Genomic DNA, 21479 nt, shown 5'->3' on the forward strand with positions numbered 1-21479 from the left:
CAACATGCCTGCTGTCATATGTAATTTAGTATTTATTTGGGCTTTGTTTTAATGAAGGGTACAGCTGCAGTTGCCAAGGAGGAATACAATGTTTTGTTGTTTTTTTTTTTTTCAACAATACATGTTTCCAGTCTTAACTTGCAGAAGTTTAGGTTTTCAAGGGTGCTCACAGGTCCAACATTTTGCAGCGTATGTTTAAAGATTATTTTAAATTAAACGTTTCAATGTGTTAACCATGAAATGGCATGATTAATAATTTTTTGTCCTTGAAAGATTCACTAAATAAGCTTGCAAAATGTATTTAAGTTTGTTATGTTACATGTCTAAAGTCTGACCATGTCTGTACTTAATTTTTTTTTTTTGCTTGTTCTGCAGGTGTTTAAAAATGAACCCTTTAGATCATGTCTTGTGTACACCTGCAAAAGTGCTTTTTTCTTTGTCAACATAATGAAAGTAAATGCCTTTATATTCCATTCAGTCTTTTCTCTTCATTATTCATTCCAAAAAGTGTGAACTCATTAAGTTGTTTAAACAGACACATAGAATACATTTACCATATTATAATTAGGTGCTGTTACTTTAAAAGCCCCACTGTTGTAGGGTATGAAACCCTACTGAAACATTTGGCTGACCTTTCTAACAGGAGACATTTTGAATTGTCATGGTAGGAAAAAGCACAGGTGTTACTAACAACATTAACAATGCCTCTGCTATATTCAAGTGAGCCAGTGACAGTGAGGCAGCATGAACAACACCAGGACCCTGAAACTGAAGAAGCTAAACAAAATTCAGCCATCATTCATTTTATTACTTACGCCTGTGCTTTTCTTCTGTGACATGTCAAAGTCTCGTCCATTAGAAAGGCCTACTACCTGCACCAGGTTCAGTTCTTTGGGATTAGAAGTTTACATGCACCTGTAAGGAACACCTTGGCAATGTTTGAAATTCAATTTGGATGAAACTCTGTGACATAATGATAGGAACACATGCTGCTTTATCATTAAAAATATAACCACATTTGCCTGAGTAATTCTCAATATACAACATTATCTGTTTGGTCAAAAATATATGCAACAGTATGAATCCATCAGCACCTACTTCACCACCATGTTACAATATAACAGGACTCCTATGCTAACTTTAGTTCCTCCCAAATTGACCATCTCGCTGATAGTGCTGCAAGCTCAATGAGAATGACAGTCGACTCTTTTGCCCCTCTAAAAAAGAGAATAATAAAACAAAGGAGGTTAGCTCCATGATTTAAATCCCAAACCCGTATATTAAAGCAAACTAGGCGAAAACTTGAAAGGATATGGCGTACCGAAAATGGAAGAATGCCGCTTAGCCTGGCATGATAGTCTTAAAACACATAGGAGGGCCCTCTGTAATGCCAGAGCAGCCTATTACTCATCTTTAATGGAGGAAAATAAAAACAACCCTTGGTTTCTTTTCAGCACTGTAGCCAGGCTGACTGAGAGTCATAGCTCTCATTGATCCATGTATTCCTATAGCTCTCAGTAGTGATGATTTCAGGAGCTTCTTAAATGATAAAATTCTAACTAATAGAGACAAAATTCACCACCTACTGCCTTTAACTGGCACCAACTTATCTTCGAGCATAGGCACCTTAGAAACAGCTGTGACCTTCGCCAACTAACTTCAACAATGTGTTCTTCTAAACCATCAACTTGCTTGACCACATCCCAACGGGGCTGCTTAAGGAATTTTACCCTTAGTTAGCACCTCTTTACTAGATATAATCAATATGTCGTTATTAACAGGCTATGTAGCATCAGTCCTTTAAAACAGCTGTAATTAAACCTCTTCTTAAAAAGGCTATTCTTGATCCAGATGTTTTAGCCAACTACAGACCCATATCTAACCTTCCCTTTCTCTCTAAGATCCTTGAGAAAGCTGTTGCCCACCAGTTGTGTGAGTTTTTACATGATAATAGTTTACTCGAGGATTTTCAGTCACGATTTAGAGCCCATCTTAGCACAGCACTGGTGAAAGTTACAAATGACCTTATAATTGCATTGGACAAAGAACTTGTCTCTGTACTTGTCTTGTTAGACCTTAGCGCTGCATTTGATACCATTGACCATCATATCCTATTACAGAGATTGGAACATTTAACTGGCTTTAAAAGAAACTGCTTTAAGCTGGTTTAGGTCCTATTTATCAGATCGATTGCAGTTTGTGCACGTTAATGATTAATCCTACATATACTCCAAAGGTACTGCGCTCCCAGAATGCAGGCTTACTTGTGGTTCCTAGAGTCTCCAAAATTACAATAGGAGGCAGAGCCTTCAGTTATCAGGCTCCTCTACTGTTGAACCATCTTCCAGTTTTATTCCGGGAGGCAGACACCCTCTCCACATTTAAAAGTAGGCATAAAACCTTCCTTTATGCTAAAGGTGCCAGTTGGGGCTGGCTCAGGCTTGGCTTGAACCACCCCCTTGTTATGCTGCTATAGGCCTAGACTGCCGGGGGACTTCCTGTGATGCACCGAGCTCCTCTCTCCTCCTCTTCCTCTCCCTCTGCATGCATTCATATCCCATCAATGCTCATTACTAACTTGACTTCTTCTCTCTCCCGTAGTTTTGTGCGCTCTCATCCATCTTCTTTCTCTTCCTGTCGCTTTCTGCAGGTATTTCTGCCCCTGGTGCTGCAGAGTCCGGACCTGTGGCGGCGAACCACCTACTGCCTCCACGATCCTGCTCAACACCCACTGCTTCAATTATTATGATTATCATTACTATTATTTTATTTAGTTTTATTGGTATTATTATTCACTCTATTATTATAATTATTAGTTTTATTATTAGTCTGATTATTGTTACACATTTTATGTTATATGTCTCTTGTGCTATGTACCACCCCCCCCCAGCCAGTCGAGGCAGTAGGCCGCCCAACATGAGCCGGGTTCTCGTCAAGGTTTCTACCTGTTAAAAAGGACTTTTTCCTTGCCGCTGTCGCCAAGTGCTTCCTCACGTCGGAATTCTGGGTCTCTGTAAATAGAACTATAAGGAGTACGGTCTAGACCTGCTCTATATGAAAAGTGCCCTGAGATAACCTCTGTTATGATTTGGCGCTATATAAATAAAATTGAATTGAATATCAACTTAGTGAAGAAAAGGCTAGACTGCGATTTAACTGCGCTAAACTCCGTCTTCATTAGTAGTCAGGACTGAATGCAGCTGTCATCTCTTAGTGCCTGTGTAATTACAGTTTTACTGCGCTCATTAGAGTGCGGAATCACAGTCATTACAATGAGAGGCCCAGAGGAACTAGAATATGAGAAACCACATAAATGTACAGTTGGAACTGTTACTTAGAGCTGTTTCCAAACAATTTAAAATTCTGGGACGTCAGTCTACGCTCTTCCCTAGTGAACTTATGATACAAGAACGGGCAATACACAACAACTAAACAAGAATTTTGGATTTATTTTGACACTGTGAAAAATGTATTTACTTTGTTAAAACAGGGAAGAACTAAATCTTCCAGGGAAGATAGTCCTACTGTGCTTTTACTTCTGTCTCTTCAGAGGAATACCAAAGCTAATTTAAGCACATTCAGTTCTCAAATTATCCATTGGGGGTCTCTCTAGACTTGTCTCTGATTTGACATCAATTGTCTTGTACAACAGCATCTGAAAGATGTTCAGTTTGATTTGTGTATTTGTGGAAATTTGTAGTGTTAAGTAACATTTGCTGTGGATTACATCAGATGGCTCATCTTAAATGATATATGCATATTCAGACATGAAACATGAGTTGAATTAGTATGATCACATTTTCAACCATTGTAGCCTTCTTCTATTTTTTTTAAATTAATTTCTAACATTTTGGCCTATTGTTCCCTCCGCCCGTGTCTGTTTTTTTGTCAGCTGGATTACATAAACAGCACTGAACCTATTTGCACCGAACTTGGTGGAAAGATGGGCCATGTGCTTGGGAAGGCCCAATTCAATTTTGGTACAGATCTGGATTAGTTACTTTGAATTTGAATTTTTTTTCTCTTAAGTCTGGTGAATGACGTTTGACTCTGGCCTTGTCATTGGGGTATGTGCTCTACTGAGTGCCATTCTAGTTTTGGGTTTGCACACAATGCTGCCATGTACTTCCACAGTCAGGACGTTCACTTCTAAGGAGAGAGAATAGGGTGAGAGTATCAGGAAGGAAACCAAAGCATGAGGGGAAGACGCCGCCTTCATTTTCTGTGCTCATATGTACATACAATAGTTTCAACAGTTTGCTTTTATCATGTGAACTGCTCCCCTCATGTATCCTAATAAAGAGGATAAAAAAGTAGAAATACCAATATCAATATCATGTTTTCCACAGTGGTGGAAAGTAATTAAATACATTTACTCAAGTACTGTACTCAAGTGCACTTTTGAGGTACTTGTACGTTTTTAATTTTAGCTAGGTCTAACTGCCAACTAGTGTTATGTGAATTTGAATATACACATTTCTGACAACGTTTACGACAACTGAACATTATGAAATTGGTAAAAAATAGATGTTGGACTGCATTATATCGTACATGTGTGCCTAATGAAGCAGCTACTGATATGTTGAGGTTTCAGATCGTGCAGACTTTTTAAAATGTGTTATATACACTTTATTACTTACGACCCTAATAACTAGAGATGCATGTGTTTGATGTTTTTTTGTACAGGTGTGACAGTCTACCAAAGGCTGAGGAGACACAACTGCCGTGTTTTCATCCAGTCGCTGGATTGACAGAGCCAATATTTTCCTTTAGGTCCAATCTCCTCAAAATAAAAATATGAAAAAAAAAAAAAAAAAAAAAAAAAAAAACCCAATCCAAAACAAAGGCGTTGAAAATGCGTCCGAAAATCAAGAGTCCCTGCTCTCAACGTCTGGACACATACTTTTTAACATCTAGCTACGACAGCTCATGTGAATTCTCGCGGTAATTCGACGTAGAGGGGAGTGTCAAATTCCAAGAGAGGAGAGGAGAGGGGAGCCAGAGAGAGGGGCGCAAGGGTGAGTTTGTAAACACTTTATTACTCCTTAAATTCTCCATAGATATGTCGACTACGCTAAACTGTGACAAAGTAGCACCCGGTGCGACAGTTTTCAGTGTTTGTTATTGTTAAAACTACGCGTCTATTTAATTGTCAAAACTGTTGTGGCAGCTACAACGCTTCATTTGGACCCACTGTCTCGCCTTGCACTCAAGTGTCAGTCCGCTAACCAACCAACTGCTATCTTTTTTTTTCTGCTTTTGTAATTGTGACTGTCCGCAAGGTCGTAAAAACACACCAGTTCACTCCGGGTATAATTACATTAGTGTTAATGTGTGTTTGCTGTCATCGCAGAAACTGTTAGTAGCGCTGTTATTACTCATGTTGAATGTGCGTTCGGCCTGCTGTTAACGCTAGCCACACCAGCTAGCCATTAGTTTTGCGTGGATACAAAAAGTTGATTTCAGGTTTTTAACCAATAAGATTCGGCCAGTCGATATTATTGACAGGGTCTAAGGCTTTGCATGTATTAGATGCTGTTGACTGACGTGCTTATAGCCAATTGCTGAAAAGAAAAGGCGGTCTTGTTACGGGAAAAGGCAGGGCTAAGTGTGCCCGTACGCAGCCAGAGGTAATGGAGGCTAAGAAAGACAAACTTTTTCAAGCCAGTCAACGTTGTCTGGAAGAAGGAACTAAAGTTGGGAGGACTTTGGGAATACAGTTTGACATTGACCTCGTTTTACATGCCTGAAACCCCAGGAAAAATATGCCTGTCTGTTTTTTGGCGGTAGAATATTATGCGATTATGATCTGGATCTGCAGGGAGAGCCTCAAAAGAACTCATCGTCTCGAGTGATAATGATATCCATAGTATTGCAATTTGAGCTGTTGAACGCCCCAGGATCCGCATCCCCATGCATGTCAACACTTTCATTAGGAATGTAGGTCATGTTTTTGGCAGAGTTGTACCTCATTCCATCACATAGAGAAGTGTTACACCAGAGAAAACTGCAGTCTGTTTAGTCCAACCAAACATCTTGACCCACTCTCAATAATGACATACATTTGACTGCAACTTAAATGTCTTCACATATCCCTTTACGTACACAGTGAATACATTTAATCTTAGATATACATATATATATGTTGTGCCTGTGGCTAAGATTTCAGTGATAAAGTCTGCCTATTTTATTATTGGTTTATAATTCATTATTGGACTGATAATGCTATTGAGCATTATGCGAACATTATTTTGTGGAATTGTTGGTGATGTAGCACTAGAGGCTGTACCAGCTCTACTTTAGATGAAAAGCAAAACATGAATTGATATGGGCTTTTTCTTTTGAATTTGTATGTGTAGAACAAAAACCTCACTAAGAGTGCTTGTAAAAGTTGCTGACCAGGAATCGAATCAGCTCAGTGTTTCTGATTTAATTTTAGAAAACTGCCTTGGGTCCATCCTGTATTGTCCTGCATTGTCTGCTGGCTTGGCATGGATTTAGCTTTTAGGCCTTGTTAGTTATGCACACATGGATATAGGATTTCATTTGTTCCATTTACCAAATCTCATGTTCACTTTGCTTACATAAATACATATTGGCTGCTGCACATATCCAGCTAAAGACTAGATCTCCGGTCTCTAAATCTCACAGCCCACATTTACAAGACCTCACCTGTCATCCAGCAAATTCCCATGATCCTTCACTTGACCAATTTCTGACTGCATTTTCCTTTCTTCCTTTCACTATTTCACTCTCTCCTTCCCCCTCCTTTACTTTTTTTCTTTTTGTGGGGTCTCCCCTACCCTCTGGCAATTCAAGCCTCAGATTCCAGAGTCATGGCTGCAGCACAAGCTATTAATACAGTTTGTTTAGTCAGTTTCCTAGCAGGCTGCATCAAACACTGGATGGCTGTGGCTGATTATAGCAGGGACTCGTTCCGCTACACCTGCTGAGTCGGAGAAATTCAAGTTAACGGTAGGACTTTGGCAACATCTCAATGAGAAGGACAGGAATCAGGGAACTTTGAGCGCTTCCATGTCACCTTTGATGAAAGGAGGCGAAAATAGGTGGACTTGATATCCATGCCTGTAATGAATATCACTGATGGGCATCTGGACTAATGTAACAAACATGCTGATTTATTGTATCTCACAGAGTTGAGGTCTGAATGAAGTAGAGCATTTTACTGGGTGCTGTAAAACGTAACACTGTTAACTCATTAATTACTCCCAGAGTTTATTCTCAGTGAGACACATCTGACAAAGTAGTAAATTAACAGTGTAATTTCTTTCTGCGTAGGCCTGCAGTTTTTGAAGATGTCCTTCAAGATAGATTGTCTTCCCACAAAACCAAGCAACAGATGCTAAAGAAAATACCTTAACACACCTGTCCAAATCAGGTTAAGATATTGGTTGGGGCAGCTATGAAAACAAATGGTATTCTCAACCCCTGTCTTCTGGAATTTATGGTGGACTTCCCACATGATCAAATCCCACATTTCATGTTGGTTCAAGCCAGCCAAGTTAATGTCTAGTATGTCTGTAGTTAGATGTAAACTCTGAAATCTGTTCCCACTCCTCCTGCCAGATGTGTCCATTTCCCCACATGGTCCACACCCTCGGTATAACGAGCTAGATTGAGTATCTTGTTTGCAGACACATCTCTGCCCAAATAGACTCAGTGGATTGGAAGCACTTTGTGAGGGACATGGCACCGATCTGTTGTCTTTCTCCAGCGCTTGGGAGGTCTGCAAGAGATCAGGCTGCTCTGCCTCATCGGCCCTTTGATGTGTGCAGAGAGGGACGGGGCTTTTGCTTGCAAACACGATGCAGACCCCTTTCCTCATAAAGACATGGAGACACAACGGTTAGGCCTGTTGCAGGCCCTACATCATGGGAGAGCGTCATATTCCAGCGCAAGGCTTCAGTAATCATGTGTTGGCTCAGGGGCAGCTGTCCTCGGCAGAGGGAGAAATGGAAGGAGGAAGGAGGAAAATGTACTGACTTCAACATTGGGAAAACTTTCAGACATTTATGCCTCGCCAACATAATGAATAATCTGTCCCACTCAATAATGTTAGGCTACATGCTCAACCCATTCAGTAGAAATTAATGTGGTCAGTAAATTAGTAATATTACAGTGCTAAACATGTTTAACTGACATTGCTTTCCAGTTTGTGGAAGCTGTACATTTTAAGTTGGATAATGCATCAGCTGCTTTTTTAAATGAACATGATTAAACAAGCTTTACAAACAAGTCAAAACAACACAGGAGGACAGAGACTGTCCTGTCAAATGATCATAGTCAAAGTTAAAGTTCAGGAAGTGGATCAAAAAAGACCTCTAAGACATAAAGTTTGAAGGGCTAGTATTAAATTATTAAGGTTGGACACTCCCTGCTCATGACTGCGTTTTTAGCTGAACCTTATCGAGTACTAAAGAAATCAGTGGCTTTTGTTTATTGAAATGTTTCTACTTGTATACATAACGAGGTCCTTGATGCATGTTGGTAGTTGCTGTACTGTCAGTGGGACAGTGTTGTGTAATAGCTGCCAGACGTCACTTTGGGCAGGCTTAGAGTGCTAAAACATTAATGTCCCTCGTCCATCGCCATCGCCACCCCTCCAATTCCCTGGTTTAAATTTAATGACCAAGTTATTTTTCTAAACTTCCCAGTTTGTCTTCACATGGAGTGTTGTTGAGCTGTACAGAGCAGTGCAGGGTAGGTCGGGTTAGTGGAATTGGGGATGGGGCTGAGACGGGAGGGGGGTTTGTTAGAAGCTATTCTCCTCTGTGGAGACAGCTGATAGAAGCAGTAGGCCTTGCACAGCTTTAGTTTATGTCACTTCAGCTTCAGGCCCAACAGGAGGAGAAACCAAACAGAAGCATGTGCATATTTAACTCTTGACAATAACATGTACTCAGGAAGAGAATGATGCAGTATTTGGTTTGTAGTCCCGTGGAAAGCTTTGGAAGGGTTTCCAGTGCATTCAAATGTCCAACAATGCTATCCTTATGTGCCTCTGTTTTTACAGTATTACCAAATTTTTACTCTGTGTTTATAGCACACTAATAAAATCCTGAGAGTTACTACAACATCCAGGCATATCCTACCAGCAGTCCAACTAACCAGTTAGTGCGAAGTCCGCTCCGGATGTCTAGAATCTGAAAATGTACATACTGTTATTAATCAGTACAAACATATCAGGAGTGAGCCAACATGCAAAAGGAAATATTATACGCTGAAAATAATCATACTTTTGTATAATTTTCGAGGTAAGTGTGACAGTGTATTGCAGATTAGATTTTAGATCATACTGTCCATTTGACATAATAATTAAGTTTTTATTGTAAATCACCTCAGCAACCAGCCAGCAAAAGTAGATGTCAGAGATACACTTAAATAATATTTATATAATGATAAAACACAATAAATAATTTGAAATTGTTGTCATCAAAATATCATCATAGTATCTAAAAGTTGTCTTTTCCTGAACTTAAGCTGCAGTAGAGAGGTGCCATTCTCTAAACTTATTTGACTGATCTATCTAAATCAGATGAAGATTGAATGCCTCTGCCTATTTATTCTGTTTTTTCTCAGAGACCATGTCACTAGTGCTGCAATTAACTATTATTGTCATTATTGATTAATCATAAAGTCTATAAAATGACAGAATATTGTGAAAAATCATGCCAGCTTCTCAAAGTCCCAGAAAGCGTTTTTGTCTCATTGTTTTGTTTTGTCCAACCAACAGTTCAAAACCTAAATATATTCAGTTTAATATGACATAAAAAAGAGAAAAACAAGAAATATTCATATTTGACAGGCTGGGGACAGCATTTTTTGCCATTTTTTCATGAAAGATTACTATAACAATTAATTGATTAACAGAATAATAGTTGCCGATAATATTTCTGTCGATCAACCAATTGATTAATCTGCTAATTGTTGCAGCTCTACGTGTCACCCACTCTTAGTTTACATTATTATTCTAAAGCACCAATAGTCATACCAAAAGTGTCATAATATTATCTGTAATCACATATTGAGTAAAAAAATGTATTAGATTTTGTCGGTTTTGTCAATAATATTTGGTGAGCATCTCCATCATTCACTCGTATCTACATAGAGAAAAACCAAGTAAGTTAAAATTAACCACGACAACAAGTACAAATGAGGTACAGTGTCAGGTCAGTGTGTATGTGCACATTTTTAAGATATTTGTGCTGTGGGTTCACAATGAGAGTTTTCGGAAAGTGGATGAAGATGACCAAAACAGAGATTATACAGAGAGAGAAACAGCTGAATTAGATAGAGGGAGAGACTGAATGAGGGATACAAAAAGGGAAAAGGTTGGGAGGTGCAAGAGAAGTGAGAAGAGGGAGTGGTAATGAGAGAAGGAGGGATTGGAAGTGAGGGAAGATGAGACAGAAGGGGAAGGAGAGGGAGATGTCTTTGTGTTAATGGTAGCCGTCATCCTCTGCTGTAAGCGACTCCTCATTGGCCAACCAGAAGCCCCCCTGTGTGAAGGAAGTATCACCAGGGAAACTTCGTCTCGCTGCCTCTGTGCGTGTTTTCCTTTTGCCAGGGTTATTTTTAAATAGCATTCGGCTTCCTGCTCAGACTAAAGACTACAAGCCACAGCATCCCTGTTTTGTTGTTTTCAGGATTTTCCAGTTCACAAATCAAGAAAAGCCGCAGCAATGTTCTCCTCTTCTCTTCTCCCACAGTTACATTGCAAGCTCTTTGCAAAAATGGGGGACGACCGACCTTTTGTGTGCAATGCTCCTGGCTGTGGACAGGTAAGGCTTCTCCTTCCTTGTCCTGGGTTTAAGGTGTGTGCATGTGTGTGTGGTGTCAGGTATTTTTGCTTTTGTGTAACTACTCTCCAGCAGTTGACTGTAACTACTTATGATTGAATGTATTTTCCTTTTTGAAGAAAATGAATTGAGAGCTAAAGAAAAACGTTATGGTACTTGACGTGACGATTCATTTGAGTTTAATAAAGCTTCATATGTACAATGAGAGAATTGGTGGGCCCCGAAAAGACTTCAGGTCTGCTAACACACTTATTCTCATTGCCAGAATGACCAAACTAGCTGTGATTTATGCAGCACTCTTAATGAACATCACACCGATAGCATTCTAGCTAGCATGCTGTCTTGTGAGACAATGCTGTCTCCTTTAGCCGTGACTCACTGGAAGCTCCAGTGAGTAATCAGAGCACAGTTATTGTTTCAACCTGTCACTGTTGACTTCTAGCGCCTGCAGACACAGGTTTGAGCCATGGCAGTGACTCAGCTGAGTGCCAATAGTGCGCTCACATGCCAGTAACGTGGTGTGTTGTCGGGGCATGGCCTTATAACAAAGCAAATTAAAAGAAGTGTGTTCTAGGACTCATGATTATTCAACACGGGTAATGTCATGTCTAATGTTGTGCTCCATTAGCTGTCTGACGCTGTGCTCAGTTGAGTGAGATGGATTATCTCTCGTGGGGTCTGGAGGAAGAAAGTGTTTATATGGTTAAGAAACATACACGATTAATAAACCCACTTCTACTCTCTGATCAGAAGTTATCTGTTGTACATGTGGTTTGTGGTTTGAACAGCAGCCACATAAAGCAGTAAAATGTGTGTGTTGGATAAATAAATGATGATTTGTTTGGTTATTTCCTTCTCAAAACATCGTGGACACCAAAGGAGCCCTTCCTTGATAGAAAAAGACATTTTATCTTTCCTTTGACATGTTTCTGTGGTGTAAATACTCTGCATATTTCATTTGTAGACATCATTATTAATTTAGTTGACAGTTAAAGCAACACATCACAGGGAAGCTTTTCAAGGCAAAGTGACGGTTGATGACAGTGTGAGTCTACAGCTGTGGCGCTGTCAGCAGCTTTGTTTGAGTGTCAAACTGTTGTATAAACAGGTATGGGATGGTAGAAGGCCATGATGGTGCTAGATGTTTCGCTGTATTTTTGATATCACAACACCACCTTCCTTTGAGGAATATAAACATGTTTATCTGCAAAACCCTTTTTCGTAAATTTAGATACATACAACCCCAAATGTTAAAACCACATTAATTAATTATATTTTTTATACATGAGGGCATCAGAAAAAAGTGGAAACAAATATTTTTATATATTTCCTCTCTCCTAGCTCTGTTTTGGTCTCTGCCAACTACTGAGGGAAATATCTGGCTCTGAAGCTGCTAAGTGCTCCATTATATTCAGATAGCTAGCTAATGTTAGTGCCAGCACTAACTTTGTGTGTCTGCAGTTTGGTTCTGAAGAGGTAGTGTACAGGGGATTTATCAGACTTTGTTTGCTGGCCAAAAAACCAAACAGTGAAAGACATGAAAATTCTCAGTAGAGCTGAGGGGAACTGAAGAGTTGGGTGATAGTTGTCTGTAGGTTTGCCATTATAGGCAACCCCTATCACATTACTCAAAGTCACTTTGATCCATTGGTTATTTAAAAGTATTGATCAGTGCAGCCTTAAATGTTGTCTAAACACAAGCAGCCAAACGGGAACTTAACCTAAATAAAATATAGTCTAAAATTTTGATTTAAATCAGGAATTTTTCTGATCAAGGAATAAACAAACACGACTATGGAACTGACAAGGCTTTTGATTACAGACTTTTGGTACTTCACAGTTTTCAATACTCTGTGCTAAGGATACATTTTGGTTGTTACCAAAGTATTGAGGTTCCATACCCATGTCCTATAAATTATGTCAGCCAGCCAATACCTTTTTTTAAGTCTAGACTGTCATTAATGAATGTTTTTTTACGGGCCTTTAATAATGTCATCCCTGATGATGAATATTTGTGTACATTGAGATACAGAACATCCTTTATGTTACTGTACAAGTGCTATGTCCAAATGCTGTTTTACTGCTGCCCTTTACAAGCAACAGTTGTCCACCAGGAAAGTCTGAATCATGCCCATAATAGAACAAGGATGATTGACTCCTGGCTTTGCACAGGGTTTTCCTTTTACCAAGTTAACAACAACAACAACAACAACAACAACAACAACAGCCCCCCATTATATGATGCCCAGTATTTACTGTGTGGGGAGGGGTAATCCTAGCTGCCAGTATTTCATACAGGGAGATTAGCCAGAGATAGTTTCCTCCACAAGACCCAGCCGCCTTATTCAGAGGAAAGAGACAAATGAGACATGTAGTTGTATTGGTGATGCTGCCTGGTAGGGCTAAAAATAAGTCCCATGACACTTGACTGTGTTTCCACTTCACTCTCACGACTGAACTCGCAACTGCAACGCGGCGCCCTAAAATAGGCTGCAATGAATGGTGAACAGGCTCATGCCAGAGCCATGATTATTCCTCCAGGTTTCTGACTGATTCACCTCGCGACTTCTCCAAAGAAGTAGTGCCATGTCTCAGAGCAGAAGATGGCTGTTGGTATTCTCCTCTAAAGGTCTGATTTGCCAGACCTCCTGTAGCTTTCACTGTGGATACCTGATATTAGGCACAGAACATAGACTAATGGAGTAGAGTTTTCCTGAGACACAGTTTACAACATCCATATGTTTTACAAACCGACTAGCTTGACGACCATGAATTATCTTCTGTAAAAACACATTACACTTGCATTTGCAGCATTTTTTTTTTTTTGATGTGTCATCTCATTGGGTTTTTTTCCATGCCAGTAATTTTTAAAATTCTTCATCATTTTATCGGTTTTAAGCCATTGCCCAATCATTACATTTATGTGCTGCTAAAATTATTTCTGGTCTCATCCATACTAGCCTTTTTACTTGGTGTAAGGATATTTGAGCCTATATCCTGCAGCTATAATGGGCCCATACAGGGCTTTAAAAACATGAAGAAATGTACACCAAAGATACACTTTTCTTTGTTGTTTGTCACATAATGTATACAGTATAGACTGCTTGTGTTGGGCTACATCTCCAAGAGATTATCTCTCTTATTGCAATATGATATTTGGGTTAAGGTACTATAGGCTGCTTCCTTAGGTCACCGTGATAAATAGACAAGTACCTCTCTGCTAATTTCATGAAATGTACTTATCTTTCCTCTTATCGTCTATGCTCACTTGTTCCAGAGGTTTACCAATGAGGACCACTTGGCTGTACACAAACACAAGCATGAGATGACACTGAAATTTGGACCACCCAGGACTGACTCTGTCATTATTGCAGGTACTGTTTGTCTACAAGACAAACACTCAGCTTTAGTCCTCCTCTTTGTTACATATCTTCTCCTGGCATTCGGATGAAGACTGTTTAGCATACCTCAGTGTCAGTGTATTCCAACACTATTTGTACAAACTCAAGAATAGCATCTCCAAAGGCACATTTATGTCATGGCTGTTCTATATTCAATGCTAAGTGTGAAATAAGTGTCAAAGTGTTAGTTATAGTTATCTCTGTTCATTCCCATTTGCCAGACCAGACACCTACTCCCACCCGCTTCCTAAAGAACTGCGAGGAGGTTGGTCTGTTCAACGAGCTGGCCAGCTCCTTCGAACAAGACGATGATGAAAAGAGGGCCAAGAACTCTGTAAGAAAGGCTTAGGGTTGATGATTTTGTCTCTTTTTTCATCTCTGTGCATGTGTGTGTATGACTGTATGTATAAGTATGTACAGACATGAAGAAAATTTTCTGCAAATACTCCCATGAAGTAAAAAATGATTGTTTACTTCCTTTTTTCTAACCCCAAATGTTGATGTAGTCAGAAATTTCTGCTTGTAGAAATTCCGGTGTTGTGCACTTTGTCTATGTATCATTACAGTTTAAACTAGCTATTGCAACAGCTCTTTAAGATGATTTTATTTAAGGTCTCATTGTGCTTTATTGCAGTTAAAATAGTGTTTCATAAACCGATGCTGTGGTTGTTTGGTTTGTATGATAAATACCCACTTCCTATTCTGATGTAGTGTAGTCTATGAGAATGTTATCTTTGATAAGTAATGTGAACTTACTCTCCTCTCACTGTCTCTGTCTGTCTTAGCTTCCCGCTGCCAACTCTGTGGCTTTGGACATGAGCCTGCAGACGCCATCAGATGTGAAGGTGAAAGAGGAGGCACCTGTAGAGGTCGACTCCTCGCCCCCAGGCAGCCCTGAATCTATCTCTGGAAAGTCAGACAGTAGCAGAGAGCCTCTGGTTAAAGCAAAGGTAGGAGAGAAGTGGGAGGAGGGCTTGTTGCATGAGTGTATAGAGAAGACGATGGAACCTTAAATAATGTAGAAGAGTGTGGCTCATTATACATGTCATTATGACATTTGCATTAATACATAAAGGCATCTTGAGGAAGGGAATCATATTTTTTTTTCTTAGAGATGTGATGCCTGATGTGTTAGAAAAAAACAATTTTATTTTTTTAAAAATGACTATAAAATGTGTTTCAAGTGTTTAACGTAACTTCCCACACCACTAATCTCCTAGGACATCCCCCCCAGGAGTTCAGCCCCCACGCCGACTATTGTGCGTCCAGGTTCCCTGCCACTACACTTGGGCTTTGATGCCCTTCAGCCCACCATGCCATCACCGACCTCTGTCATCACACAGGCACCACCTTCCAATCGTACTCTGGGGTGAGTTAAACTCTATGAGCATCCTTCTCCTGACCTCTGCTGACCTTTTATCTCTGATTTGCCTCTTAAAATTTCCATTAAGTAGTTTCAAAGCTCTGTAAAAAACACCTTTTCCACACTATATGATAATATCACATGTATATTCTTGATCTGCTGCTTCCAACACTATACTGAACCTATGTGATTCTTATGAGTCAGCCTTTAAAACCCAAGATGCCGTCAGGTTTTATGTGGGAGCACGAATTGAAATATGTTAGTTTTTCTGAGCATATTTTATCATTAAACCCATCATTGACATATGCTTGGTCTCTACAAACCTTGTGTTTTTGACTTAAATATGATATAATTTTCCGTGGGTTTGAGCAGTTTTTGTCTGCACAGCTTGGACTAGTAGTGATGATGTAAGTGTGGATTTTGTAGGGTTGAAGTGGGAGTGTTTTCCTAAATGGTGCTACTTGCTATGTTACAAAAAAACCTTGGAGTTATAAAATTGTCGTTTTTACAAATATTACTGAACCTCCTGTTCCCGTCTAGTTCGCCAACCAGCCACTACCCCATGATGATGCTTCCCTCTGGTCAGGCAGTGCCTTTGCTCCCTGGTCCTGTACAGATGCCCTCTGTTATTAATGTAAGGCAGACCAACAGTACGAATATGCTGTATTTAAATTTTATAACTAAAAAGTTGGTTCAAGTTGTTAATACATGGGTATTTGTGTATCCTGTCTGGTCTCCAGCTGGCCCGACCCTTGTGCATGGTACCCAACATTCCTGGGATCCCTGGTCCTCCTCTGGGAGGCAGCAGCAGCGGCTCTAACTCCCCCTCTGGCTACAGCATCCACTCAGAGGCCAAGATGGTCAGCACTAGATTAGCTCTCTATTTTTATCTCTTTATCTGTTCTTTTTGTCTCCATCTTCACCCTCCAGCCTTCCTCTGCACTGGCTTAGTTTGTTCATCATATGACTTTTTGCCGAGGTTACTTGTTTATTTACACCATAACAACAATTTGTACTGAATTTATGATACTACAGAATATACACAGAGCTCTATACAAGGATCCCTCTTTTCAACTATATTGCAGATAAAATCCCACCGTTTATACGAATTGTTTGCTCTTTCAGTAACAAGTGAAGATCATTGGTGCCAATCAAGGCTGGGGGTGTTTTTTTGTTGTGCAGAATTTTTCTAGGCACAGACACATCAAAGGTCTCCTAGTTCAAAATGAAAATTGTCAGAAGGCTGATGTATACTTAAATGTGCTGTTGACCAGTTGTATGCCTTCAGAGCCACAGTCAGTTAATTTATATATTATTTTATATTAGTTTATAAAGCATCGTTCTCGTCTGGATAATGCTCCATATTGCAAAGCAACATCATCAACATCAAGAAACATCATCTGAAATTGTTCCAGGAATGTGCAAAGCCTCCAGAGCTGAACCAAATACAAAAGGGTTGAGATAGAACAGGATGTCACATGAATGTGCTGCTGAAAACAAGCTTGAACAGTTTGATGCTGTCAGGTCAACATGGGTGAGGATCTCTGCAGAGTTGGAGCACCTTTGTAAATTAATTCCTCAGAGATTTCAGGCTTTTCCTGAGGGAAAGGGTGGTACGACCTGGCACTAGAATACATTTTATCACGAAAACCTACGAGATCTAGAAGAGTACGTGAACATGGAGTACAATAAACTAAAAAAAATTAGAAGCTATTGCCATTGCATTTGACCCTAGGTGTCACTGCTTTCTTTACCTTTACATTTCTTTGATCTTTTCTGCAATTATAGAGCCTTTTATACTTACATTACACTGTTTATATTGTTGGTCTGGGCTGTGTATTCTGGTTCCTGTGCTTTTTAATGATATTGGCCATGTAATTGTTCTCCTTAAGCGTCTGAAGGCTGCGCTGTCCCAGCAGAGCCCGTCAGGACAGAGTATGGGGGTCATGGCCATGGGCAGCAGCCCCATGGTGCCTCAGAAGGCAGAGCAGAGCCAGCTGCTTGTCCAACAGCCAGATGCTCCATCACCTGCACAACCTCAGGTACACTGTGTTGTCTATAGTCAAGGCCTTATGTGTAGTATGGCTTTTAAGTCTAGTAACAATGTGATTTGAACTTGGAAAGTTTAAGAAATACCTAAAATTAACTGAGCTGGTTTGATATATGGCATATCACCTGTTTTAGTTACAGAAAATGGGGGCTGTGCTGCTTGTAGTGAGATGACTATGATGTGCTCTGACTAAAATGATGAAACTATGACTCAAACTTCCCTTTTCTTTCTCATCTTGTTTCCGCTCCCCTCCTGGCTGTTGGTTTCCTTCTCAACCTTTCCCCCCTCTAGGTATCTCCAGCGCAGCCTACAGGTGGGCGTCGGCGGCGGACAGCAGACGATGACCCAGATGAGCGAAGGCAACGCTTCCTCGAGAGGAATCGGGCTGCGGCATCGCGCTGCAGACAGAAACGCAAACTGTGGGTCAGTTCCCTAGAGAAGAAGGCTGAGGAGCTCAGCACCCTGAATGTCTCACTGTCGGTGAGTGGGCCTGGAGTGGGTGGGCAGAGATGAAATGTGGCCTGTGGAAGGCGTGTGTTACTGTGCACATAGTCACAGTGACTGTGTCCACTTGTCAGGCTTTCAAACAGACTTGGAATTTTTAGAAGTGTATTTCAGATAAGCAAAATCATTTTCAGGGAATATTGGGTAATTTTACATGAGTTGTAACTGGAACGCATTACAACTTGTTTCACATCCTCATTGTTACGTCATTATTTAGGGTTTCAGGTCATTTTTACACCATATGTCCACTGCTAGCTTTACTCTAGTGGAAACCAAACTGCTAACACCTTTAGAGGAATTCTTAATTGGAAAACAACAATAGAATTACATTAGGGGAAAAGGGGTTTGAAAGGTCTGACTGTTTTGAATTATGTGACCCAGCATTAGTGATAATCTTTCTTTGGGTTTCACTATATGTCTGACTAAGATATGCCTGATTTTCCATGCCGTCAGAATGAAGTGTCTCTGTTGCGGAATGAGGTGGCTCATTTGAAGCAGCTGCTGTTGGCCCACAAGGACTGTCCTGTTACCACCCTACAGAAGAAGACTGCCTACTTAGGTAAGCCCTGCTCAATTATGCCTTGTTACTCACCTGGTGGTATTTAAAGTTACGGGAAACTTCTTCCACATCTATATGTAGGAATACAGGTGATGTACTGTGCAAAGCATTTAAAGTAACAGAAGTATCAAATAACAACTAAAACTCACCACTGCTTGTTCTGATTTTTCTCACTGAAGTCCAGACTCTAGGACAGTAAGGGTGTTTCAGTGAGATGTACTGTAATTAAAGCCAAGACATAACAAATGTATATGTCCTGTACCTTAAATGCTTATTTTCTCACTCATTATTGAATTCTTGAATTTTGGACTGGGATATTGTTACTAAATTAAGCTGCATTTTGATTTGATGAACAACACATATAATGTGCAAACCTTTTCAGTATGGAAGGCCTGGAGTGTAGTAAAGTTTAAAAATTAAATGTGTTAGCATTGGCATTCAATTTAAGTATAAATCTGTACTTGTGTCATCTTTTCTTTTCTGTGTAGCTGCAGAGGAGAGCATGAAAGACACCTCAGAGCCTACAGGTTCTCCTGCCCCGGTGATCCAGCATAGCTCTTTGGCGCCCAGCCCCTCTGCAGGGCAAAACGGCCTGAGCTCAAGGGCAGCAGCGGAGGCCATGGCTATGTCTGTGCTGGCAGGAATGGGCCAGCAGCAGAGGGCTGAGAGTGGACCCTCTCACATTATCATGGCTGCACAGTCTCAGTCTGCTGCCAGATGATGAGCGATGCCACCACGGCCAAGACTTGGCTCATCACGAGGGGCAAAAAAAAGAGCAGTGGACCCCACCCCCACCCCAATCCCCAAGCTTCCCCAATCTAGAAATCCAAATATCTCATCTTCCATTTCGCCTTTTCTCCTCTGCTCTCTCTGATCCTCCTGTGGAGCCATCATGCTGTGGCCTGGAGCTCAGCAGCAGCCTTCTGGGAATGGACTGAGACTTTTGAGAGAGCTTCCTGTTCACTTTGCCATAGACTACAGGGGCTGGACTCCACCCCCCCCCCCAACACGCACACACACAAACACACACACACACACGCACGCACGCACGCACACGCACACACACACACACACACACACACACACACACACACACACACACACACACACACACACACACACACACACACCCCTCCTTGTTTGCCTCTATGCCTCCCTGCTCATCTCTCCTCAACCTCAGTCAAAATGACTCTTCACTGGACTGTAAGACTGCACCGAGTGTACTGCCGTAATGAACTTCCCATGTGGACATGTAGCACGCATGTCCACAGTTTGAAACACACAGGTGTTGCATAAACATTCTTGATCAAATCAGTTACCAAACAACACACAGGACTTCACACTGTTTTCAGCAGGGAATAGTGCCTTGTGCTCCTCGACTTTTTAGCCATACACATACCCACAAATGCCATCACAGAATACGTCCCTGTACATCTTCAGCTCCAAAGATGCAGTAGTTGTCTAGACTTCATTTACTTAGATCTCAAATATTCACACAAACCTTTTGTAAATGGTTCCACCTCAAGGTGATCTCAACATGGACCCAAGAAATGTACCTCATTTACACCCCTTTATGATAAAATTTACAAACTGTGTTTGATTGGCTCTGTATGTATATATTTATGTACATCAGAACACAGCAGTTTGCCTACTCCTGATCTGATACATTAATATTTAGATTGTTAGCATGTGACTTTTTCTAGTAGGGTGTTATGCTCTGGATACAGTATGTGCAGCTATTTTTTTTTTCATGAATTGGCACATCTCAGATTAGTCCACAGAACCAAAATACATTGGATTGTCCAAGACAGTGTAGTATCCTAAAATCATTTTTATTTGAGCAAAAATTTTTTCTGACCTGAAGGGAATTTAACCTCTTCTCTCCTTCTCACCTTTCCTCCAAAAGAGGCAGTTTTGCTGTTTATTGGTCTGTAAGTGGATGCATTTCCATTTTATCTGAAACTATTCTAATTACTCTGTTTCTCTGTTTGGGCCCTGGACTCACTGTAACTTTTATTTTCACACTTCTCAGGATGATTGCACATCCTTGCTGCTCACTGGAAGTGCGATGAACCCCTTAGTCTCTTTGCTCTTTACCAAACCTAAACTAAGCCATAATAACAACAAATCAGATCTCTGAATCTCCAAAGACCACCTGGTACTTGTTCTGGTGCAGGCATTAAATAGCCAGTCTGTTATTTTGTGATTCAGAGATCACAGTGACACAATCCACAGTATATCACTGCTTGTTACTTGCACTTACACAAAGTCTCACACAGTGTCTGGTAATTTTGCCTTAAGATCACATTGGTGCCTCCGATGTCCCCACTTAAAAACAAGCAGATTTGCTTGTGTGAAAATCAACGGAGCATAAGAAAAATATATTTGTCTTAATTTGTTTTTGTTTTATCAAATGGAAAACAATCAGTGAGGAACAAAAGATTTAATAACTTGTTGAAGATTCCTCAAAGCTTTTAATATTAAGAGTTAATTTAACCGTGAGCCTCTTTTCAGTGATATAAAATGATACAATACTTATCTGTCACCTGGTGGAGGGACACAGCAAAGACATCTTCACTGGTAAAAAAAAGGAAAAAGTTAATATGTCATGTGACCGTATTTCTGAATGGCTCCAGTCCGTTAGAAATCCCGCCAAGATATTTTACCCAGATATCAATATATTTTTACATAAATACCTAAACAAGCAGTTTTCTGTTCCTGTTTTTTTTTCCGCTGTATATTTGTGTCCTTCCTTTGTCTGATATGATATTTTGCAAGATGT

General features: G+C 40.3%; 1 protein-coding gene across 3 annotated transcripts; it reads left to right on the plus strand.

Annotated features, from left to right (window-relative positions):
* Positions 1–4982: 4982 nt before the first annotated feature.
* Positions 4983–19700, plus strand: atf7a (activating transcription factor 7a). 3 transcript variants are annotated; one of them, XM_040154088.1, is made up of 12 exons: positions 4983–5018; positions 10731–10802; positions 14098–14194; positions 14443–14555; positions 15007–15171; positions 15442–15590; positions 16125–16218; positions 16325–16444; positions 17477–17626; positions 17926–18114; positions 18592–18697; positions 19186–19700. In XM_040154088.1, exons 2-12 carry the CDS (start codon positions 10755–10757, stop codon positions 19416–19418), a joined length of 1464 nt encoding a protein of 487 aa, XP_040010022.1. In that variant the 5' UTR covers positions 4983–5018; positions 10731–10754; the 3' UTR covers positions 19419–19700. The 3 variants fall into 3 exon arrangements, with proteins under 3 accessions (XP_040010022.1, XP_040010024.1, XP_040010021.1); XM_040154090.1 differs by lacking the exon at positions 4983–5018 and adding an exon at positions 9880–10566; XM_040154087.1 differs by lacking the exon at positions 4983–5018 and having other exon boundaries at positions 10588–10802.
* The last annotated feature ends 1779 nt before the right edge of the window (positions 19701–21479 follow it).

Source organism: Xiphias gladius, chromosome 18 (genome assembly GCF_016859285.1).
Source record: "Xiphias gladius isolate SHS-SW01 ecotype Sanya breed wild chromosome 18, ASM1685928v1, whole genome shotgun sequence".
NCBI classification, from domain to species: domain Eukaryota; kingdom Metazoa; phylum Chordata; class Actinopteri; order Istiophoriformes; family Xiphiidae; genus Xiphias; species Xiphias gladius.